Source organism: Anas acuta, chromosome 4, assembly GCF_963932015.1.
Source record: "Anas acuta chromosome 4, bAnaAcu1.1, whole genome shotgun sequence".
In the NCBI taxonomy this organism is placed as follows: domain Eukaryota; kingdom Metazoa; phylum Chordata; class Aves; order Anseriformes; family Anatidae; genus Anas; species Anas acuta.
The window spans coordinates 48,320,329-48,340,890 of NC_088982.1; the positions used below are offsets into that span (position 1 = coordinate 48,320,329).

General features: G+C 37.8%; 1 protein-coding gene across 1 annotated transcript; it reads right to left on the minus strand.

The window, feature by feature from the left end:
• Positions 1 to 563: 563 nt before the first annotated feature.
• Positions 564 to 19,170, minus strand: NAF1 (nuclear assembly factor 1 ribonucleoprotein). Its single transcript, XM_068681122.1, is given in 9 exon segments — positions 564 to 834; positions 836 to 1,214; positions 4,099 to 4,204; positions 7,895 to 7,946; positions 11,122 to 11,282; positions 12,234 to 12,316; positions 15,907 to 16,000; positions 17,064 to 17,202; positions 18,823 to 19,170. Coding segments are annotated over 9 exon segments (1,365 nt in total). The 5' UTR covers positions 19,140 to 19,170; the 3' UTR covers positions 564 to 800.
• Between the last annotated feature and the right edge of the window lie 1,392 nt (positions 19,171 to 20,562).

Consider the following 20,562-nt stretch of genomic DNA (forward strand, 5'->3'; position numbering starts at 1 on the left):
TAGAGGAGACAGTTTTGACTGTAAAGACAGCCAAACAGCATCCAGTGCTACCTGCATTTTGTACCAAAAAAAAAAAAAACAGGCTAGAGAGATTGACAGCTTTTCTTTTCCCCAGTCCATGCAATTACATCCTAAAACTAATTTCAAAACATCTGTTCAATAGGTTTCGCTGTTGTCCTTCTATAGCTACTGTAGGATACTAAATCCAGAGTAATTTAGCTGTTGGTCCAGTCTGATCTAGCTAGTGCAGCAATTATTCTAACAGACAATCCAGCTCTAGTCTGCCAATTAACATGAAATTAATGAAATGTTAGAAGTTGGATCACAGTTTATACCTTACATAAACAGGGGTAAGCTTGGATTAAAAATTAGGTATCAAATTTTATTTTCCATGTAAGGAGATTTCAAAACTTGCACAAATCCAAACAAGTGACAGTTCAACATAGCAGTATCCAATTCATCTAAGAACTACTGCAAAACATCTATGCCGAATATCCCCTATCACCATGAAAGAGTAGTTATTAAGCTTCAATTTAGTACAAAACACTTCAAACACTATACACTGATCTCTGAAAAGTTTTTATTATCACCCCAAGCTGGTAGTTATTACAAAAATAAACCATTATATAATAATGTAATTTTAATCATACATTTTTTGAAACAGAAAAGAAATAGAAAAAGTTTTCTGTGGATATCCCACAAAGCATTGAACTCTGCATTTGTTCTATTCTTGCAGAAAAAAAATAAAGCATCTCCAAAATAAGGGAATGCAGTCTTGGCAGCCACACGTTTATGGAACCTTAGCAAGGCTTGAAGTGAGATCGATGGCTATCTTGGAGGAGGTGGAGGTGGCGGTAGCAAATATAGGTACGATGAGTTGTACATATTTGGGCCCATCCAAGCCATGTTTAGATTTGAAGGTGGATGGTGACATTGATGCATTTGATTACCGGAACCAAAAACTGGAGGAGGAAAGGGATACTGCTGCATCATTGGATTTTCACTTCTGTAAGGCTGCCGGAACACTGGAGACTCATAACGTATTCTGTTGTCTGAATAGCATGCCTGTGGTGGTCTCATTTGAGGTCTTGAAAATCCTCGAGGTCCTGATGGTGGAGGAAATGGAGCACCAGAGAACTGTCTGTCATGGTACCCGCCCCTTGAGTAACTTTGAGCAGGCTGTTGCACTGGCTGATGAGCTCCTTTGTACTCATCTTTAAAACAAAAAAAAAGTTTTAGTATTTTGGAAAGTTTAAGTTTAGTCCTCACAAACCTTTCAAGAATCACTTCTGTCTTCAAATACAAACAAATACCTAGCCTGTATTGAGAGAGCTTACTACAGTATACAGTCAAGTCTGTTTTAAGATCGTACATCAGAAGTTGAAGTCAATGAAATTGGAAGTGTAACCTTTTCTACAATACTGGCAAGTAGAACAAACTAGTACTGGCAAATCTACTGTTTAGCAACTGATCTTGACTTATTGGAGTAATATAGAAAACGATCCTGAGTGCTGCAAATTCAATCATTAAGAAGGAAACTTCACGTTCTTCCCCTCTAGGCATTTTCACTCGCATTAACAAACCATGCAAACACTCAAACTAAGTATTTTAGAAGTTTCAACGTAAGACCAGATTTAGGAACACACTACAAAGATCAGCAGTCCTTATTCCATCTTTAGTTTTTCACATTTTCATTATGCTGCAAACTACTACTGGAATTACTCAACGTTAAGCATGTAAGGGTATTTCCTCACGTCTTCCAAAGTTTGTGGTGTTAAAATTCATGTGCTTATAGGTATGACAGAACACAAGTTATTTTACTTAGCTAATTGCTACTCAAATAACTACTGCAAATGTGGTGTCAAAAGTTATCTTAGTAACAACTTACTATTCAAGACATATCTAGGCAGATATATGACAGATATTTATCATGTTTTAAGCCAATGTACTAGACACTGCATTGATTGCACTAAAGTGATACACATCTTTCAGACACATCTTTGGTATTATAGCAGATACAGGACAAATTGTTTCAACTTCAATTTAATGAAGTTAATCAATTCTATTGGGGGAAAAGGCAGACCTAAACTTTTAACCAATTAACTTCCAGCATTCATCTTTCAAAGATTTTTTTCCTGTACAGGTCACAGTGTAAGCATACGTTTAAGGTTCATGATAAATGTGCAACCAGTTTATATGAATACTGTAAGGGTATTCATGACATCCATTCTGTAGAATTGCATAAGGACTACATGAAGAACATTACAACATTACAAAAATTTCCAGGAAGTTGCTAAGATATTCAAAAGGCTACAGAATTTACACAGAAACATGATCTCTTAAAGATTGTAGGGTTAAAAACACAAGTAGTAAGTACGTAACACCGCAACAAAGTCATTGAATTTGAGTTATATGGACCTAATCCTTGGTGCTAGATTGCAAAACAATTTCATCTGTAAAAAGCCCGATCTGTGAAAACAGTTAATACCAAGATTCCTAACTGTTTTCATGGGGGATTAGGACCTTTGATTCCTTTGCTGCATCCAGCCCTTTGGGAAGCACTAGTGAAATTACTTCATGTTCTTTTAGTTCTTATTAAAGACTATAACAAGGAGCAATTTTTAATGTACCTGGAGTTTTATGAAAATGCAACCATATAAAACTCCAGCTGAGACTGAGTTTGTGCTCCAACTTAACAGCCATCCTTGCTGCTGAATTCCATAGCCAAAAGTAAACTGCAAGTAACATCAACTTTAAAACGTGTTATTTATGAATAACAAGCTCAGTAAATCATAACTCATACTTCCTTGAAACACTGAGAAAGCTCGTCCTGTTCTGTCCTCAGTTATGTACAGTAGTTCAGTAACAGCCTCAGCAAGCCCTAGGAAAGACACGTCCGCAGTAAGCTGGCAGAATAAGGACATGCTGGAAAATATGCCTTATGCAGTGCAGATAAGCAGAAACCAGGAGAGAAAATAACAGTCAGCTATGAAAGAAGGGATCAACTTTACATAGAGGAAAACAGTTAAAAGGACAGCTGCTGACTTAAAGCTGAAGAGAAAAGAGGTTCAGTGGGTGGGGGTGCCATGCCTAGCAACTGTACTAAAAGGCAGCAAACTCATGGCAGGAGTCAGTCCAAGAAAGATTTGTCCAATGGTATGACTAATAATGATTTTTTCAATGCAAAAGCAACAGCAAAAATGGAGCAGACAGAAGCAGCAAACTGATATGCAAGCAGTAGCAGAAAAAGAGCAGAGGTGAGGTGGGTCAACAGTATTTAAAAAAAGTACAGAAAGCATGTAACAGAAGCATATCAGTAATATCAAAGTAAGACTGAATTTAAAATTTTCAGCCAAAATGACAATAAAAACGTTTTTGTCACTAGAGACACAAGTGAAGACATAGGAAAATTCAGTTACTGCAAACAGCACAGCTGCAAACATACACATGCAAATGATCTGTCAACAGCAGGAAAAAGAAGCGAAGAACAGTGCGTATATTATGAAAAACGACACAGTTCACTAATCTACTCCAAGTTTATCTAATGACTATGACAGGTGAGCAGGGGTTCTCAGAGAGCTAAGACAGGTAGTTAATTAAGGAGAGGTATTAATATGCCTTAGGTGAAAAAGAGCTTCCTTTTTAGGAAGAGAAGTTCCGCATTGAAGACTGGCATCCTCTCCTTGAGTCTCAAAAAAACGGTTTTCCAGAAATCATACATGGCTTTATCTTCTCCCTATATTCAATGGCATAGGTTGAACTTAGGCCACAATGACCTACCTCTGCAATAAGCAAGCTCCAAATTCTGAAAGGTAACATGTGCTCTCTATCCTTGCTGTGTATTAGCTCACATCATCTACCTTAGAGGCTTTGAGTCTCCTCTGACAACTATCCTGCTCTATACTATTTCTTTCTCAGCTTAATGGAAAAAAATACGCTGATTTTCCTTAGAAGAAAGGAACAGTCACAGATTCAAACACTCAGCTTTGGAAAGTACACAAACATTTATCAACTGTATGAAAACAATTTTTAAGATCTGCTGTATGAAAAGCACAATGATATCTGACAGATGAAAGCATTATCCCAGTGTTCACTCACCTGATGTATTTGTTTCTGATCTGAATTTCTTCCTTCCTTGATTTTGAGCCTTCTTTTTCCTTTGTTTTGCTTCTCTCTCCTTTTCATCATCACTGTAGTCCAAGGCCTGGTTAAAAAAAAGAGGACAAAAAAGCCATTAAAATATTAAAAAAAATGTACAAAGAACTTCAGTTCTAGCAGTAAATCAGTATTTAGAAAACATTGCATCCTGCAGTCAGCTTTGAAAAATACTGAAGCTGCACTTTCCTGTTTTGATTTTTTAAGAGCCATCATATGTTCAGCTGGCTTCTCAACAATCAGAACCTTAACACTCCACAAATTTCTCAGAAAACAATTGGACAATTCTCAGTTTTTCTTTCCAATTTTCCTAAAAACAGCAACATTCAAGCACTGAACATATTTTTGCCTTGAAGTTAGTAAGAAAAAAAACTACTGTATGACACGCAACAGATTTAAGCACACATCCTTTTTCATGAATACCTTTCACAGCTTACTGCTAAAAACTGCAGTGAAGATTTTCAGAACTTGCATGCAATTCAACACAAGTCTACCAAGGATTCTATCTCACTCTTCCCAATCCAACCCAATACAGACAATTCACCTAGTTCTCACCAAAATTAAGAGGAAAAGAGTAATATAGCAGTAGCTGAGTGAAACTGAGGAAGCTGGCTAGTAATTACCAACAAAAATCTTGCAAGGGGTTACATGTTATTTAAAGTACAGACTAGGTAAATTAATATATGGGTTATTTTAATAATCTAAGATTTTCATGACCAACACTGAACCGAGCAGTTAAATTTAACTACATTAAACATACCACAGAAAATTAAAATGTACCGACAATTTTAGACTAGTGAGATTCTAATAATATTGTTCTTATCTGTTAAGCTTTCAATAGCAATGTTATTTCAAAGGAATTTTCAGTTTTGAAGAATGTTGTAATTTACAATGGACTTGATGCCACTTCAACATTTTGTTCCTATTAGGCAAGGTTTTGCTACCTTTAGAACCCTAGCTTACACGCAGAACAAGGACGGGTTATTAACAGCAACAAAGAAATCTGTTAGCATAACTAGTTCCTCAAAAGACCGCTCCCTTGTGTGACTAAGGGGGTAGGTAGCGGTTGTGCCCCTCACCCCCAGTTCCAAAATGAAGCAATACATCAGGGAACAGCAAAAACCTTCCGAGCACACATCTAAGAAACCCAGCACAGATACGCTGCTAGGAAAAAAAGCAACCTAAATGTTAATTCTGAATACAATTACTTCTTCTGCATAACTGGATTATATTCTTACACTCCAAAAAGCCACAAGGAATACAACAGTACTACATACTATGAAGTAAAATCTCTTGCTAGCTTCTGCATTTTTCTAAGGACTAAATACATCATCCTCAAGCAGAACAGAAGTAACAAACAACAGGTACCTTCTGCTGCCACCTCATTTTCATGTTACACTCCACAAAAGCTACCTCAGAGAAGTCGCAGTTATCTCCTCCTGCTGGCCTTGCACCAAAAGACCATGCATTGTCATCCTATGACCCCAAAGACAAGGCCTAGAGAAACTGTACTGCTGAGTCTACAGCTAAAGTAGGCTAATTACAAGCCTGTGGCAAAAGTAACACTTACCCCATACCTTAAAAAAGGTAGGAAGCATGAAAGACCTAGCCAGGATCAAGTTAAGGTTCATGGAAAAATAGAACTTCATAGCATCAGAAGAACTGACTCCAAAACTCCACGCAGTTCACTGGGGGAGCTTGCCAGACAAGCTATGGAATCAACTGCCAGCTGAGGGCTCTGAAGGAGCCTGGCTCTATGAGACAATTTCAAGCATCAGTAGCATAAAATTAAATCTGCACCCCTGTCAACAGTTATTGCCTTCAAAGTAGAAGATACTTTCTACCAGCTCATCAGCTGTCACAGCCTGGTTATCCCAGGGTAATGTGTAACTACAGAACTATCCAAAGATGAGCCTAATTAAGGATTACAAGCTGTTGTGTATTGTTTTCTACAAAACAGTAAGCATGCACATTGCTAAGTCAGAAAGGTGTCACAAAACCCAACTAGGTTGCCCATCCTTGCCAGCAATGATTTCTTTCAAATCTCCTTCCTTTCTTCCTATCGTGAAGTACAGCAAAGTTCCCTCAGTACTTTCAGGTTCTAATACTCCAAAACACCAGATCATCTTTGAAAAAAACCTTTTCGTAAATAATTATCAACTTTGGAAAAAGCAGTGAACCTGTATCTGCTAAAGACTTGACTGCTTCACTATACACAGCCAGACTTTAAAGTTACTTAGACAGTCACAAATTCAAATTAAGCATTTACATGCTTAACTCCTGAATAGCTTTAAAATACAGCTATGAAATTAAGAACTTACCATTAACCTATGAGCACATTTTACATCACCACCAGCTAGGCTTAGCCAAAAGCATACAGTCTTTCAATGCTCTGTCAGTCACATATCTACAGTCTTAATCTGTGCAACACTTCTAATTCTCAAATGATAATTCTTGGTGAGATGTCTTGCCAAGAAAGGAAAGAAACCTACATTCAGAAATGTTAAATGAGCATTCTTTGAGAGAAGTTCACACTGCTCAACTTAATTCAGTTTGTGGGAAGAAAAAGTATTTTGAAATCCACCATACCCCATACTAAATAAAGCAACATTCTGGATTGACAAAATGATACATCATTACAGGACCTATCTTCAAACCTTACAAAAGCTCACATTACATTTCTCCTTCAAGCCAGAACAATGAACCAGGATAAGACATGTTAATGCAGTATTGCTTAGAACAACAAAACACAGAAACCCACTCAAACAACTAAAAGCCCTTTCCTACCTACAGTTTATATTTGGAATCATGTTCTGTGAAACTACGCTAGCCTGTCAAACTTTCATAAAATTCAGAAAAAGCAGTTAATTTTAGATCATTTTAGGACACTATTCAAGGCTTCTAGGACTTTGAGCTATTTTGTGTAAGTTAGGCTTAAAGTAGAAATTGCATGGAAAAGTGGGAGCTTTAAGCCAGAAAAATCAGTCTCATGATGTCACATCAATAAAACCACCATTTGTGGCTGTTAATAAAGAGGCAAATAATCATGAAAAATAACAAAAAGTCAGTTAAATTGGTGTTAAAGAGCACTAGAAAGAAAGGCTGGTCACTGAAAAAGTCATTAGAGATCCTACAATACAACTGATGGTTGTGAAGAGCTCTTGTTTCTGTATCGTCATATATGACTGCTTTTGTATGGAAAAAGCTCATCTCCCCTTGTTACACTGGCATTTTAATAGGAAACAGTAGGGAAACCTTAACAAGGAGCCATTCAAAGAATGCAACAGAACAGGTGTCACATTTACAGACTAACATCCAATCTTGTAGAATACTAGGAGACCTTTAAATACAAAGGATTGGTTATGGTATGGTGAAAGGCAAAGCTACTGTGAAAGCACACCAAAGACAAGAACACCCTAGCAGAAGCAAAACTATCTGGCAAGGTAATAGTTTCTGCTACTGAAAGTTGATCATTCAGGTTTCCAAACATGTTCTTGAAGAACTGGAAAAACTGAAAATAAAGTTACATACATTCCGAACTGCAAAAAGCAAGTAAAAAAGGTAACTTAATCTCCTACTGACTGGTAGGCCTCTCCAAGAAAAGCAGATGCTCTTTACAACAAAAGTTGTATCAAACTCTTGTCTGCATAAAAACAAATAAATTGCTAATTAATCACACTGCACAGAATGTTTTCTATATACATTTTCAAAAACAATAGAACAAACTATATATACTTACTTCAGGTGGCGGTTCTTGGTCATTCTTCCAAGATGCATCTGATCCCTTCTCCCTAAAAGGAAAAAACATAGAAAGTTAAACAATCAAGAAGTAAGAAGTTACAAGAAGGCTATGAAACATCTCATGTTTCAGTCATGGTGTAGTAACATATTTCAGGTTAAAAAATAATTTGTATGAGAACTGTAGTGTAGCAACTAGGGTAATACTTTCTTCCAGACTTATCTTGTATACCAGGAGTAGCCTGTTTTTAAAGAAGCATTTGTTTTTTCCACGTTATTTCTAAACAAACAGTAATGTATGTGTCAACTTAGGGCTTCACCAGACAGGCCACTTGAAAACACTTTCCTCCTTTGAGTAGACAAAACACTTCAGACAGCTAATATTAAGCTGTGACCAGTATCCTCCCAACACGTCCTTTTAAACCTAAATTGCTTGAAATAATTGGGATAGGTCATCAGAAATTTCTTATGATAACTACAGTCATAAAATTTCTTATTCTTCCCTTATACCCTTCTTCTGTTTTCAGAACACATCTCCAGTTGAAAAGAGCAAAGAATTTGTCTAGGAGGACATGGGCTTCAAGTCCATCTATCGCAAAGCAACTTCAGAATCGAAACCCTAGGCTTGGCTTACAATTCTATTAAGATAGCATTAACTAGATAATCAGTTAATAGATGGTTGTAAATATAAAATTAAAATTTAAGAGAAAAGACATGTGAAGAAGTAAAAACAACTCACAAAAAATGTTCTTGCCCCAAAAGAATTCTGAATTGGTGCCATTTATTTCTCTCACCACTTCAAGAACTCCATTAAAAAAAATCAAGCAATTTCATTGATCAGTAGCAACTCTGGAACAAGTTTAAATTAGAAGTCTGTCAAATATGCTTCTTGAAAATTTAATATATTTTGGTCTGTAATTTCAAGACAATCTTTACTTATGCAAACTAAACAAAATGCTAAAATGCATACTTGTAAAATGGAGCCATGTAAGTTTAGAAAAGTGTTCTATATGAAATACCTACAAACAATGCTCTAATAACCGAGTGTTATGTAGTCAGCAAGTCAACAAAAATCAAGCTACAACAGCAACAATGATGTACATGACCAACTCCATGCTGCCTGGACTTAAACAGACCTGAAAGACATCCCAAGAGAATACAGGCAACTCATCTCGAAGTGCTTTGTGCCTCAATCCCTACCCATAAAACTGAAGATCAATCTTTATGTATGGTTAGAAAACCTTAAAGACAACACCACCATGATTATCAGGAAAACACTTCAGAATGCAACCCATTAATTTCTAGGCTACAGAAAACACTAACAAGGCAATGAAGAAAGGAAGAATATTTATTACGAACAAAGTTCATTGTTTCTTCCTCTCACCTTCTTGTTTCAGGGTAATAAACTCCCTCCAGAAATACCAGAGCATAAACAAACCTGTGGTCACTAGGCAATACGTAGTACTACTAACTGCAAAATTCATCTTAGGTTTTCCTAATCTTAAAGCAGTTTATCTCACTCTGCCAAGGCAACCTTCACCATTCCAGCACAACAGAACATTTTCCATGCTTTGAGATACTTAATCTTCTGCAAAGAGCAAGACACTAATTCTTAGATTTCTGAATTCAGGTACTGTAAAACATCAAAGTCTAACAAAAAGGTGACTCATAGGAACAATGAAGATACATGAGCTTCTTTAGAATTATTGTGTTTCAGTCAATGCAGGCAAAAATCCACACATTACTTTTATTAAGTCATTTTGCATTCAAGAAACTTGGCATTATCTACTAAATACTGATACTTCCATTATCTTCTCCTTTAACGCATAAGGCCTGTTCATACCACTGCAATTTTGCACAATGCAAGCAGATTTTTAAAAAGCTTCAAACTTAAGTTTTTTTAGATCTTAATTCTGATTGCTTTCCATTTCAAAGCACCACTACAGTTCTGAGTAGCGTTTTTTTTTTTTTTTTTTTTTTTTTTACAACTTTTAAGCTGACAACACTTCACAGACCAATCTGCAGAGCGAAGTAATCTAATCAAGAGCAGGGAACAAAATCACTCGTCATCAAATCTGTAATCCACAGTCCAAAAGCCCTACCATAAACCACAGAATGAAGATGAATTCTTCTATTGTCCATGCCATCTTGGTTTCTTTATACAGATGTTACAGCAGAGATAAGACATGGAAGTTGTTCATCCGTTTCCACTGGCAGGACCTATCTATCCTACCTGCTTTGTGAGAAGGTAGCTTCAACAGACAGTACCAATGGTGTCACAAAAACTTATGAACCTTCACTGACAAAGTACCTCAAAAATAAAAGTTCCAGTGAAATAAAACTGAAACAGGACCACCATTCTCAAATTCTGGTTACTTTGGACTGGACTTGTTCACATGCATCATTTTAATGCAAGGCAAGGAGCAAGGTCTGACATGCTGCTCAACTGCAGTGATAAGACGTGGAAGTGTTGAACATCTTACCTAGTGTTCAATTTCGTACCACAGTAGTTAAGTATTACTGAAATAAAACAAGTAGCTCCCAAAACTACTTGCATAGCATGCAACAAATTATAAAACATTTCACATCTCAGATGCTGAGTTTGGCCTACAGTTATTGATGCAGTAAGCAGATTAAGTCTGTGCAATTACTGCGCTAAGCAACAAAGTTCACTTGCAAATTATCGAAGACCAGCTGGATGCAGAAAAACAGCTTTCTCACCCTACTGCTTCTTCCATCTATTTTAAAGGTCTCTGCTGAAAGTGGTGTATATATTTTTTAAAAATACCTGCTGCTTTCAAAGAAAAAAACTTGCAGGCCTTGCTATATCGTTGGTCAATAAAAAAAAATCAGTAAGAATACTGACTGAAGTTGTAATTTATACAGACACCAAATGTTACAATTTTTCTCTGTGATAGTGAGTCAAATGAGAACTAATCCTAACAAATAGGGACTTAGTCACATGTGACGGAACTTCTTTAAACCTACAGTTATCTCAGACATTTCATTATTAGAAAATTAATGTTTAGCCAACAGTTACCATGCCCTGTTTCTTAGTCCTTAGCTTTGAGCACTCATCTTTGAGATGGCAACAAACCCTATTCATACATCATACTTTCCTCAGGCAGGCTGATACTGCGAAGAAGTGCTCAAGGCTAAATTTCGATTCAGCATTTTCAGCTACATTAAAAAAAGTTATAACCAGACTACAGAAGATGTGCTACTTACTGTCTCAGTTTCTCTGCAAATATATACTGGGTGAAGTCTTGCACCGATGGAGCAAAATACATGTTATCTTGCACATTAATACTTTTCTCTTTGATATGCTCTGGGCTGTTAAATCGTAACACATAGAAGGGATGCATAACAGGACCAAATATCTCAAATATCTGAAACAGACAAAAAATCATTTTAAAATACACCATCAAGATTAGTTAACTAATTTAATCACAAACAACTGTGAAGCTTTAACATAACCTGCATTATGTTAATCAACTTGATGTGTTTTCAAATTGCAGCATCAAATCAAGTGATTCTCATGTTTTACCTTTATTACTACATTCATTTGACAGTGTATTTTCACATGCTAATACTGCCTTCACCCACCCAACTGCTCTTTCCTTTTGTCAGACTTCTGTTCCTCTCTTGATTATGCTTTCAAATCTGAGTAAATCAACACCTGAACAATCTCCTGACTGCTTACTCCTGAATTCCATCTCTATGAGATGCCTTTATGTTAGTTTCCATGTCTTTTCAATGGAGAACAGAGAATTCTGAGATGTATGGTACACCTGCAATTTGATGTTTTCCAGTGTTCCACTCACATCTAGTACAGATAAATATTCTGGTAGTGACACCTCTAGGTGATGGCTTTCTTTCTCCATAGCATATACAGAATTCAATGTAATACCCCTATCAGGAAACATTCTTCTTAAAGCACACACTAGCCTAAACCTGTACCACCGGAGTACACATACTATTCCTGTGTTTTCCTGGAAAGCCAATTTTAATTTCTCTAATTTTTGCCACAAATCCCGGCAATAAAAGAGCAAACATTATTATTAAAGCAACCTCTATTTCCATAAGCAGTCATATCAAATGACAGAACCAGGTAACAGACCACACATTGTCATTCTATGTGGATGCAATGAGTTCCAGGCTTGAAATTTTTAAGATTAAAAAAATCAGATGACTAAAAAAAATAATAAATCAAAAGTTCAAAGAAAAACTATGCATAAAGCAAATGCTGTCTTTCAGTTGACTCAAATACTATTTGATGCAAAATAAAATACTTTGAATTTAATATTAGAATAACAGGTTTTTACGCTTTACACACACACCTTTCCTGCAGCTTCCCGATCTTCTTTAAAAATTACACTTTCCTCATTTATTGGAGGTAGGCCTCTCACAGATTCAATTATTACTACAATGGAAAAAAAAAAGCAATTAGAATTTTACATTTCAGGAGCAGTATGTACTTAATTGCAGGGAAATACAAGAAAAATATCTCAATTATTAATAAACTAAACATCAGCTTCACCCCAAAATTATTGTGCACATACAAAATTTCTTACAATGATTTAAAACCTTCTCCAGTGATCTGAGTGAGAAGATTTACACTGGTTTATAGAACTAGTTTTCTCCAGAGCTAGAGAAAGAAAGACGATCACATTAGATGCAAAACAGAAGTCTCAGATACATATATGTGAATTACCTATTGCATTTCCTCAGGCTGTTTCTTAACAGCAACAATAATTTGTGGGGGAGGTTGCAATTTTTTGGCATGTGAGTATAGATGCATGTGCATGTTCTGCCTTAGTATTCCAAAAAAATAATCCACCAGAAAAAAAAAAGAATAGAAATAGCTATTAATTTCCCCTAGTAAGTTAAAAATGATGCCAAGCAGTGCAATCACAGCAGTAACCAGGAGCGTCATTTATCAGTTCTGTATACAGATACGCAATTTGAAATATTTTTGCACTTCAGTGTCATACAGTAGTCTCATCCTACATTTGGGCCTAATTCATGATTAACGATGGTATGAGTGGTCAAACTGATCAAGTCATTCTAGCACCTTAAAAGATGAAATGCTTAGGAGACTTACGTACTTAGAAAGGGACAGAGAAGTATGCTTTTCCTGTGTTAAATACACAATTTGATGATATACAGCCTATGAATCAACTTTATTTTTAGGTTTTCCAGATTCAAGGAAAAATAGCTTACTCTTTACTGGAGTCTTTAGAATGCTTCACTCTCATTTTTCTTTTTTGCTTAAGAAAACAGAAATATTGTCTTCCTTTACATTCAGTAGTAACTACACTTAAAGCTATCAGCAGTCTAGGAGCATCATACTCAAAACTTCTGATTCTGAAGGTGATCTTCTCCACCTTTAAAAAATAATGCTAAATTAACTATTTTCAATTCCTCAATCATCAAATATTCAAGCACTTAACATCACTTTCAGACTCCTCCAAAAACTAACAAAAATCTTCTAAACTTATGTAACAGAACTTAAAGCAAACACCTCCTCAAGCAAAACCTCCTAAGGCTCTGCTGCTATTTCGATCTGCAAGCGTGATATGCCAAACAAGCCTGTGACAATGCTACAGACTTAACAGTTTACTGAATTTTGTGACATAAGGAAATCACTGTTTTGTGTCTACCTATATGATAAAATGTAGGGTGAAAGAAGCCCAGTATGTTGTTTAATCCTCATGAGAAATATATCCTATATAAAAAAAAAAAAAAGGCCAACACACACTCACAAAGTTCTCAACTCAAATTGACCACTTACAGATCCCAGTCTTCAAGTATGCCAAGGAAGGCATTCTAGCTCCATTCATAAGCTCCAAAAAAAGCAGGGAGAAACATTACGAGATTTCAACCTACAACTGATTTGACCTGTAGCCCCCCCCTACCCTAGCCCACCAAAATCCTTAAGCTTCAACTCTTCCAGGACCACAGAATGCAATCCTAAGGCAGGTTTGCTATATATACACACCAAAGCTGTTTAACTCTCCAGGCTATAACCCAGAGATGAATTTTTCTGTTAAGCACCTTGAAGCAAAACACAGCAGAAGTTCTGTTAAACGTTGACACACTTAACAGAAGTTTATGTTCACTAAAATAACTACCATTCCCCTTACTACTGTGAAGCACGCATTAATCTATGTTTTTCTACCCCTAACTTGACCTCACAGCATGCCTACTTACAGACATCTGCATACAGACATTGCAGATTTTATCAGAAATCTCTACCGTTTTCTGTAGAAATTTTTCAAGTATAATGAAAGGGGCAGAAGAAGTTCAGGATACTGATTACCGTGTTAATAGTTTTGCAATTTCCAAGTCTTCAACACATGTGTACCTGATACAAATTTGGTATACACGGGTTTCTATTTAGCTCAAAAATCAAAAACAATCCGAAGTTAATTGACAGAACCCCTGATACAGCCATAAATCAATTGAAATTGAGGCCTCTCAGACACCTGTTTCCAGAAGAACTGAAAAGAAAACATGCAGATGGAGGAAGCCACAAAGCAAGGCAGAAAAAGCAGGAATTAACATATATTGGGGTTTTACTACACACTTTGATCTTTACTTCATACTTGTTTACTGTTGTGTTTTCTAATTTTCACCAACCAGCATAAAATCAGCAGCACACTTTTCAGTTACACAAAGCAGAATGCAGATTCAAGTTGTCACCTGTCAGTATACAGACAGGATGTCTAGAGGTTCTATTCACCAGTAACAATTGAAAAACGAGGACAATTTTCAAAACCGAAGTCTTTAAAAGTAACTTCATTTAAGCATTCACACTCTAAACCTAAGGTAGGAATAGCTGTAATCTCTCTCTTGAATATTTAACTTTCAACTTCTTTTCAAACTATTGTTTCAGCTGATAACAGCCCTCATCATTATAAGTACGTGAGAAAAGATGAGTAAAATAGGCCAGACAACTACCTTCAATGGCCAGACAACTACCTTCAATTCTTTCAAGACAGCTTCTGGTCAAAGATTGAGATGAACTCTAAAGCAACAGCAACAACAAAATTGTGGATGAATAGCTTGTATCCCCTGGAGGTTTTTTTGTTTGTTTTTACAATATAAAAATTTTAATAGCAAAAGCTATATGCTTCATTCTTTTTTTTTTCCCCATTCAACATAAATATACTAATTTCAAATCTCCAATTCTCCTAGGAAAATTGCTTTAAAAGCAGTTCAAGCAGCATGGAGCACTTCAAATATGCTTAAATACAAATGCACTATGGAAGTTTCATTAATACCAGCTTCTGCAAAACTTATTTCACATACCAAAAACTGACGTGCCAGGTAGAGCTGAAAAGATCCCTAAACGCATACTGCCTACAGCCAAGCCTACATCTATTATGTGTCTCAATCTTATTAAGCTTACCCTCCAGCATCTATAAATCACATTAGTCATGCTGTCCTATGACTGCTGACGATGGCAGCCTGCATTTGGTCAAGGTGCCAGAAATGGGATGAACTGCGGGGGGCCAAAATGATGAACTTACTCAAAATACCAATTATCCAACAGATGCTGCGTTGCAAACAAGCACTTGGAACTGCATTGTACAGTGTGCTTTCACTTACACACCTCCTCTATCTTCAGATGTAATTCATATGTAGCATTTAAAATCTTTGGATATCAAAAAACTGCACATGCTCAATCTTATTGTTGCCAGGATTAATGCAAAGGCCATAACACAAGGTGAGAAGAGGCTTCTTACAAAAGTTAGAACATTGAAGTCCCACGAAAGCATATGCAAACAATACTCATTTAGTAGTAGTTTGTCTATTAGATCAGTTCTCACGTGGTAACCTACTGCCCCCCCCCTTCTCTGAACAAGTGCAATGGAATCAACAGAAATGTTTAACAGCGCTATGGAACAGAATGCTGCAGTACTGAAACTTTGGAGGAACAATTAAATACACAACTAATGTGAAGATCAACACATAATTTTAAGTAAAAAGTAAATGCATCTTGCCTACCTAGCTGCTCAATGATACTGGAAACTGTCCCAAAGAGCTTCAGTTCAATATTATCAGGTAGAATTAAAGATAAGTCTTCAACTGGAGGCAGTTCCTGAAAACACAAAATCAACGTTCAGAATATAATCGTCATACATTCACCAATTTGTTGCTACATAAACTTGACAGTCAGAAAAACCTCCTAGCATTTTGAAGATTTCATTAGAAATCTAGTTTGATTCATCTTTCAGAATAATTCTAAATGAACTCATCCTGGGGGAATGTCACTTTTTAAGACATCTTTTCAATTAAGACAGTACTCTGTGTATTTCCATTGCAACTGAAGTAGACACTAATTTTATTCAAGTGGATAAAGCCAGCAACTGATAGATGTTTTCATTTCTTCATATTTGTCTCCTTAACTAAATAATAAATCACTTTCAACATACAATTAGATAATCAGTAACCACAAAACAGACCATTTATTGCCTTGACTTCAGACCAATATGAAGGATGTCAAGGTATTATCTTTAAATGAAAGTTCTATTTGGTGGAGGATAATCAGAGAGAAGCTTTGACAGAAGCGCAAAACTTCAGCTACATAAATGAGTACCACACAGAGAATACACAGAATTTTAAACTTTGCCTTTGATAGCAATTTTATCGCTTGTATTTGAACTTGAACAAACTCATTAGTCACGTCCAATGTACTCCAACTAGTATTTCTCCATAAGTTACAGTGCTGTTATTTTAACTATATGGAATGAAACCTATGTGCAACTAGTGTAAGTTACCTTCAACATCATCTGAATTCGGAAAAAGTGTCCAAACTTCAGCAGTTAAATGTATTTCTACAAATTCATCTCCAGAAACAGAACAGCTACCAGCAGAAGACTCACTCCAACAGAATAATCTTATTCTGTGTCTCATCAAAACTTCACCTTACCTTCATTTCTCAACAAACAGAGGCCAAATCTTTTCCAGATTACATAACATAGGATCAGAGCCAATATACACAAATTTAGAAACACTGCTAGCTAGTGTAAAGCTAGTGTAAAGCTAGTGTAAAGGTCACTGGGTCGGGTTTATTTTTTTTTGCAACTTGAAAGCATATCAAATTCAATTATTTAAAGACAGGCTACTTGAAGAGATTTTGAAAGATACCACTTTTTACTTACATCTAGGGGCAACTCGTCTTTTGTTTTAACACAATGTCTTCTGTTATCCTTCTCATTTGGATGATCATCTTCATCAGACACTGTTGATGAAGAACACGAAGAGGAAGAGGATGTAGTTGAACTGTCTGAATCTGTGTCACTAAACGAAACAAGTATGGGAGTTAAAATATGGACTCATACATGAAAGTTAAAAAAAGACACCGAAATCATGCATTACTCAACTACCCTTGGACAGAAGGCACTTTTCTGAGATGTTTAATAATAACGTCAATCCTTCCTGATCCAACAACTCACTGGACAAGATCACTAAAACCTGAGAAAAGAAATGCTTCAGCATTTCAGAACAAATGGTAACTGTAACAGCTCACCTGGGTGCCTGCAAGACTTTTTGAAAGGTAACGTATTAAGCTGCCTACTATAGTTCTGTCACTCTTGATACACAATCCCAACATTAGCACAATGCTAAGTAGAAAATATACGTACTTATTCCAACTGATATATCTTGCACTATTAAAAAAACATATATAAAGTTTTTGCAAATAAAAGGCTTTTTTTTTTTTTTTTTTTAAAAGTTTTCACTGGCATAAGTATTTATTGCCCAGGACACTTGATGTTTTAAGTAAAAGGCAAAGTAAAAAAGCAGTCATTACTCACGTTCACGTTTCACTTAGAAAAAAGTTTCCTTCCTCAAGAGTCGGAGAGAGAAACAAATATACAGAACACTCTATCCTGTTGACTGAAAACGCTACTTACAAACCTTTAACAAACACACACTGAAACAGTTGTAGGATTGCATGTATGTTTTAGTACCCCATCTGACAGTTAATAGTGCAGGATTTAGAAGCAGGAATAAATAAAACAAAAAACGCTCCCTTCTACCTATTTTAATATTAAATCACCTTCTTAAGAAGCACATTGATGGCTTTCACTTATCTGTCGTTGTAGTTCTTCTAATAATTGCTAATAAAGACAACTAGAAGTAACACTTTCCTGAACAGATCCTTTGAAAAAGGACTTCTTGGAACAAAATCAACATAGCAAAAAGACTACTGAAAATGAAGTAGTGAGAGGAAAAATAAAAGAATGAAGTGTAAGAGGAACAGTGAGCTATGTGGTGTAGTTTAAAGCTTTCAGATAAACGTTTATAATGACAATCACTGCAACAGATTTTGGAAGCAATAAAGAAGTCCCTACAGACATAAAGATCAAGTCAGGAAACTCGCTGCTGTACTTTATGATGTTCTAGGACTACTTGAACTGAGCAAACCAACTACTTCCACAATCTAGCTTTACACTATTAAACCATTAGTGAAGCTCAAGGGGAGAACCTCAGACTTCTTATGCATCAACTTCTGAGGGTCAGAAGAGGCACGTGGCAATCTCGTATTAGGGAACTGCAACAAAAAGTAGCCACGAAACTCACTGAAGCTGATTAAAAGCGTGCAGGCTTCAGAAGCTGAAAGGTAGCTTATACCTAAGCAGAGTTACCCTTCATTATGAAGAATCCCACGTTCAGACTTTTTCAGGTGCCTCGTCACAGAAAGGAGCTCAGAGGCACCCTGGGGGCACCAGGTCCCACACTCAACATGATGGCGGCCCAACGCACCACGATGCTCTACAAGCCCAAACTCCCGTGTTCCCGTTAATTTCTGCGCCCCGCAGACGCTGTTTTGGAGCTGTACTAACGGCCAGGGGCCGGCTCCCGCCCCTCGAAGCGCCACAGGTCAGCGCCGCGCGGCTCCCCCGCTCCCCAACCCACCTCTCCGAGTCCGCCGCCGCGGCCGGCCGGGAGCTGCACGCCGCCTCGCCCAGCGGCAGCACGGCCTCATCTCCACCCTCGCCCTCCCTGGGGCCAGGAGGGCCCGGGGCCGCCGCTCCGGGGCCGAAGGTGAGCGCCTCCAGCTGCGCCGCCACCTCCTGCTGCGCCGCCATCTCGCCCGGCGCCGCCATCTCGCCCCGCCGGCCGCGCGCCCGCCGCCCCCCCTGCCCGCGTGGTCGCCGCCGCCTCGGCCTGGCTGGGCGAGCCCGACGAGGAGCAGCGCGCGTGCGCGAGGGGCGGGCGGCCGTGGGCGCCATTTGGGGAGGGGCGGCGGCGGGCTCGGGTAGTCAAGGCCCTGGGCGGGGGGACCTGGGGCGCACCGCGGTTGGACGCCGCTTTTTGGGAGGGGAAGGGGCTGCTCTTATAAAGTGGGGACAGCTGCCACGTGTTGTGTCGTGATGTGTGAAGTCCTCTCCCGCCGAATAAATTTTATGATTAAATCGATATTTACCACGTGTATTTTGTTTGTATTAGGCTTGCCCACGAAGGAAAGTTGGAGTTTGGGGGTTTCTCTTGCATGGGCGTGCTTTGGGGGCCTAGTGGTATGTGAGTCTCGGTGATTTGAATATGCTGACAACACACAGCAGATTTATTTAATTTAAACTTAAAAAAGTTAAAAAGCTCTCCATTATCAACCTTTTATAATAATATCTGAAGTTAAAACAGTAACCCTATAATAATACCTAGCTCTACAACACTGAACCACATCCTCCAGATCACCAAACTATTCACCACATCATAAATGAGCATTTCTGTAGGTGGTTTGCCATAAATACGTGCTGTTCTGGAGCCAGAGGGTTTTTTTGGTGCATATCCAGTGCCTTGCACAACTCCGCAAGGTAGCCTGCTGGTGTATTAGGAGTCATTCCTCTCAGTGCCCAGGGATCTGACGCACAGTGGTGTCCACCCATGTAGGACAGAAAAGAGGAATTCCTTCTGCTCTTCCCCATGATCATACTTAAAGTTCTGCCGTATGACAGTGACTTGAGAGGCAAAATGCATGCCTTTTATTGAACGCAATCCATCCATGGCAAAACCCAAAAGGTGTGCAAAAGACAAGCAACATCTAGAGGTCGCTTGGACTGTGAACCTGCAGAAAAGCCCCTTAAACCAGACTCCAGACCAGAATTTGACAACGTTTTGCCAACACTATTTGTTCCCAACCATGACAGAGCCTCATAATGCTGTCCTGTAGACTGGCTTCCAAATCAAGAGCTAAACCTGTTTTCACTCTCAGGCAACAGGTGAGCGGCAGAGTGCAATATAATTCTGAAGAGGAACACCATGAATAAAAATGTAAGAGAATTACGTGTGATGAAGGCAGAGTGCAAAGAAGACTGGGATTTGAAAGTATGATGAGAGCAGAGGAGAGTGAGACTCATTTCCCCGTGCATATTTTCCATGTGATAGACGTCCCCTCCAGCTCTGAGAGAACTCTGTGTTCAGGGCTCAAAGGGTGCTCAAAACAATTCCTTGTCCTCCAGACTGCCTGGGCAATGCTGATTAAAATGCCATAAGAGAGCTACACAAATATCCCAAACAGGCTCAAGTGAGCATCTGCCAGGAAATAGATGTCTTCCTCTGGTAGTTCTACTAGTTAATCACAACACGACACAGCATACACAACCTGAATTTAGTAGGAAAATTAAGCATATACAAATATGTGCATAAAGTAATAAC